The 5,229-nt window shown below is 47.6% G+C and overlaps 1 protein-coding gene across 1 annotated transcript in view; it reads left to right on the top strand.

The window, feature by feature from the left end:
• Window positions 1-4,639: 4,639 nt before the first annotated feature.
• TNR (tenascin R) overlaps window positions 4,640-5,229 on the top strand; it is a 79,938-nt gene continuing 79,348 nt past the window's right edge. Inside the window, exon 1 of the mRNA XM_040636241.1 lies at window positions 4,640-5,138. Coding sequence (XP_040492175.1) covers window positions 4,640-5,138 — 499 coding nt within the window. The remainder of the gene's footprint in view (window positions 5,139-5,229) is intronic.

Here is a 5,229-nt window from a genome sequence, read left to right as displayed (position 1 = left end):
TGTCTGGAAAGCCAGGCAGGAAGTACTTGGCGGAGGGCACTGACAATTACACCAGCCCGTCTGTGTAGCTGTCCCTGCTACCCCTGACTGAGTCGTGTTACCCGCAGTCCTCTCTGGGCATTCTGTGTATGTGCTGGTCATCGTAATTATCACATTGCACGGTTATTCTATTTATTGTGTTTTCATCTTCTCCACAAAACTGAGAGTTTCTCAAGAAAAGGGACTAGGGAGGTGCCTTGGTGACTCAGCTGGTTAAGCATCTGCCTTCTGCTCAGGTCATGATCCTAGGGTCCTGGAATCGAGATCTGCATCAGGCTCCCTGCTCAGCAGAGAGCCTGCTTCTCCCTCTCCCTGTCCCTCCCCCTGCTTATGCTCTATCTCTCTCTCTATCTCTCTCAAATAAATAAATAAAATCTTTGAAAAAAAAAAAAGAATAGGGACTAGGTCGTAAGCAGTGTTTGGTTGGGACACATTTTAGAGGAGTGACCATATAACCACAGTAAAAGGCAGAGTCCTTATAGTGGTTTACAAGGCCATATCTGACCTGGCCCCCCTACCTCTCTGGACATCTCCCCACATCTGCTCCTTCATTTGCTTGGCTACAGTCTCACTTTCCCTCAAACTCACTAGTCCAGCTCCTGCCTCAGAGCCCTCACACTTGCTGTTCCCTGTGTCTGAAATGCTGTTCCTCCACCATCTGCTTGGCTCAACACTCCACTTCTTAGAGGTCTCTGCTCAGCAGTCACCTTCTCAAGAAGCCTTCCCTGACCGTGGCCTGTAATATCAGCACGACTCCTCCTGCCCTGTTAGCTCCCTTGCTCCTCCTCTTTTATTCTTCTCCACTTACCACTGGCTGATACAAACACACACAAATGAGTGCTGCATCATCATACATTCAATACCATATGATATGCCTTACATGATACATTATGTATGATATACAGGTTTCCCTGCTATCTGAAAGTAGAATGTTCCTATGAAAGCTTTCATAAGTTGAAATGGCATAAAGAGAAGAAGCACGTACCATTAATTTATATGGAAAAGTTTTTGAGCCTTCCCATACCCAAAAAATAACCTCTCTTGGGCTTTTCTAATACCTTAGGACACAACTTGCTAATGGATGCACAAAATAATTTGAGATAAAGCACAGATGCTCACAGACACAGTTCAAAGCCCCCGCGACTCGATGCTGAGATGCTGAGTGTTGTCCCCAGGAAGGAGCGGGACAGCATCCCTCTCCCTGTTTGGGGTATGCACTGCCTGCCTGTATCACGGTGCACTGCAGAATCAATCCTGAACTCTATTTTCGCTTTTTGCCAAATTTCCTAAGCGTGAAAACCCTTTTCAGAACTGATATAGGTCTCTCCTGAGTGCAAGGTGGCATAATGCAAACTCTCCAAAAGCCAGAGTTACCTGCACACAATTATTTTTACTATTTATTGATTGTTTGTCCTCCCCCTGACACACACTTACACACACATGCACACACGCACACACACACACACGTGCAAACACACTTAAATGCAACTTCTATGAATGAAGGAACCAGCATATGGTAGGTTCTCAATAAATATCTGTCAAATGAATGAAAAAGGAACCAGTGTACCTCCTGAGTCTTCACTTCTCCGGATCCAATGCCAAATTCCTCCCTTGACAAGACTGAGTCCTTTCAACATCCTGGGCACCCAGAAGTGGTCAATGATCAGTGCAGTACAGAGCAAAGCAGCCCCTTGCTTCTCCTTTTTTCTGTATTTTAATTCATAAAACCTAAATTTAAATAAGATTTTGGAGTTTACCAATATCACGCTGGTGACTGACTCATAGTAGGTTTGGTTATTGACTAGGATCTTAAGTGTTGTTCACACATAAAGCTAAACCTTTCCCTCCATAGACACTTTTATAGTTGTTGCTTTGGATCTAAGTGTAGGACCTGACATTTTTCCCTCTTAATTTTCCTGCCACTTGTCTTCCTTCCCAGTTATAACCTCATTTATTCCTTCACTTACTTACTGAGTGTCAACTATGGGCAGAGAAAAATCTACATTACATGCTATGGGTTTTACATGATAATTTTACAGTTCCTGGGTTAAAAGCAAAAAAAGCTATTCAGCAATAGCAACATGGATCAGACAAACCAACGTTAGTTTAGTAAAAGAAATAGCTAAGGCTCCTCAGCCTTCAGTGCGAGAGTCAGTGTCAGTGACTGAGAGCAGAGCCCTTCCTGGGGAGCTTCCAGTGATAGAGGGGGCAGAAGTGGCCCTCCAAGGAGGCAATGGCTGGGCACATGGAAATGGAGAGCCAGTAGCTAGCACCTTATACTGGGGGCCGTGGAAAGAGTTGACAGCCATGAGGGCAGTGTGGCTCAGCCACGTCACTCCATCTATCCCCAAGGTTGGTTTACCTCCTCTGGATGTGGCCAGTGGATTGCCACCTCCCACATTACTCCAAGAACCTCAGCCTTGTTCAAACAGGGCTATGCTGAGTTTGGGCTTTCTTGCTGTCCACTAATGGCTGAGACTTCTCGTGTGTTCCAGTGATTTCAGCGCATCCTTGGATAGGGGAAGAATCAGAACAATTATCCTACTTGTCTGCAAACCATATTTATTTATTTTGAGTAATGCCAGGTACTAAGTAAGTCATATACAGATAATAACTCAATTATCACTACGATTCTATAAGGTAGGTACCGTTATAATCCCCATTGTATAGATGGAGAAATGGAGGCACATAGAGATTAGATGATCTACCTACAGTTCGAAAGTGAAGGATCTGGGTCTGAACCCAGACAGTCTGGCTCCAGGGTCCATGATCTTAACAACTCTGCTCTGTTTCCTCTTCATATTGGACACAGGGACAGATTATGGTCCGATACATAACTTAAAGGCTGAATAATGAGACATGGTTTTTATACTAGTCACTAATACAGATTACTCCTACCAAAGTCAACCCACAGACATTGTCCAGTTGAACTGAAAGGGACAAGAATAGTGAATAACTTGAGGACAATGGAAGGAAATCAAATAAGCTGGAGAATGATTCAGCTCTTTGTTCACTGGGCATTTACTCATTAGTTTATCTGTTTATTCTTCCTTCTGGGCGTCCGCTCATTCATCCAACAGCCACGTACTGAGCACTTCTGCTGCCCTAGGCACACGTCAAATGCTGCAGATAAGACATGGTCTGACCAGAATCGATTTAGCAGTCCAGGTGGGGAGAAACAGGCAAAGGAGACGCAGGTCTAGCGTGAGAAATGCTGTCAGAGGGACTTAACTTCTCCTCACTCAGGAGAGCAGATGAAGGGACAGGAAGGAAAAGGTGAGAGGAGAAGCCTTCATGGAAGAAGGAATATTGGATCTGACCCTAGCAAAACTTTCTAATCTCAGTATTCCTAGGACGATCCTAGAATTAACACAACTGCCATCAGAGACATCAGAAAACTGAACGTGCTTTTCAAGGAAGACGCTAGAGCTCAGCGTTAAGAACACAGGCTTTCAGTCTATGAAAGTCAGTCAGGCCTGCATTCAAATCCTAAACTCTCCAGGCAGAATTGCCTCCATCATGAGATGGGCATAATCACCAAGCCCCCTCCAGGGCCAGGAAGGTCATGTGCAGGGTACACAGCGCAGACTGGGCACCGAGCACAGTCACTAAGGCATTAACCGTCATTCGTGCCTTCTCCAAGTCCGAGCTAGCCTTACTCCATCCCTCAATCTTTAATCTTCTTAGAAGCTCTAACACTACCTTTAGAACCAAAGTTTGTAAGCCTCTTTCCTCTTTTACATAGGGGATAAAAAAGAAATATAATTTCTATAAAACTGATTTGCATTACAGTAAATTTATCGTCCTCTGTGGGTTTTGGTGACTAGGTAATGAGCAGAGGAGCTAATTCATTATTTTAGCAATTTAAACAGGACCTCGGAAGAAAGGCACCCCGTGGTCACAAAACACCGGGACTAAACTAATGAGAAGATTAAAAGAAAGTTCGGCTCACACAGTCCCGATAATCACAAATGTACCCAAGGATTATTAACAACCACAATCACCTGGAACTATATTATCTGCCTGGTTGGTTATTCTAAAGTCAACTTGTATTGAATACATGAGCTTACAGGAGTTAATAAGTTATTTTGAAGTGGCTGGCCGGGCCCCTTGCTAATAAATATGTGGGAAAATATGAGGGTATGCCTGAGGCTCCATGGTACCCTTCATCGTACTTCTCACCCAGCCCTGAAAGGAAGCTCTGAGCTCTCCCTGGAGGAACAGCCTATCCACCAAGCCCCAGTCATCAGTCCTCACAGGTCCTCTGTGCTGGGGCTACTTGCCCACCACCGGGCTTGGATTCGTGCATTCTAGATAAGCCTTTTGGGAAAGCAAAATGTCCTTCTGCGGAAGTAGTGTTCATTTTCAGGAATCCATCCCTCTTGGGGACAGAGCTCTGGACTTTTGTGACCCTAGTAGCTATTGTCCCTTCCCAACCTCCCTGTGGAAAATCTTAACTACCTATTCCCTAGCTTTGTAGGATCGTGCCCAGCCACGGGGCTCCGCACACCTCTCAGGGTCCTCTCGTTCCTCTGTTTCCCTTGCAGATTCCCACAACTCCCCGCAGGCTGGTCTTGAGCCCGGAACTCTGGCTGAGAGGATGGGGGTGGACGGGGAAACGGTGGTCCTGAAGAGCATGCTCATTGGCGTCAACCTGATCCTTCTGGGCTCCCTGCTCAAGCCCTCCCAGTGTCAGCTGGAGGTCACCACCGAAAGGGTCCGGAGACAGGCGGTGGAGGAGGAAGGAGGTGTGGCCAACTACAGCGCATCCGGCAAAGAGCGGCCAATGGTCTTCAACCACGTGTACAACATTAACGTGCCGCTGGACAGCCTTTGCTCCTCTGGGCTGGAGGCCTCGGCCGAGCAGGAGGTGAGCGCCGAAGACGAGGCGCTGGCAGAGTACACCGGGCAGACCTCGGACCACGACAGCCAGGTCACCTTCACCCACAGGATCAACCTCCCCAAAAAGGCTTGCCCGTGTGCCGGCTCGGCCCGGGTGCTGCAGGAGCTGCTGAGCCGGATCGAGATGCTGGAGAGGGAGGTGTCTCTGCTCCGGGACCAGTGCGCCAGCAATTGCTGCCCAGAAAGCGCGGCCACAGGTAGGGGCTGGGGGCTCGCGGGTCCAGGCAAGGGCAGCCGAGGCGCGGGGGAGGGGGGACAGCGTGCGGGGGGGGGGGGGGGGGGGGGGGG

The sequence above is a fragment of the Ursus maritimus genome, unplaced genomic scaffold (assembly GCF_017311325.1).
Source record: "Ursus maritimus isolate PB19 unplaced genomic scaffold, ASM1731132v1 scaffold_2, whole genome shotgun sequence".
NCBI classification, from domain to species: Eukaryota; Metazoa; Chordata; class Mammalia; order Carnivora; family Ursidae; genus Ursus; species Ursus maritimus.
Note: the sequence above shows the minus strand (reverse complement) of the source record. Positions and strands in the feature narration are given on the sequence as shown.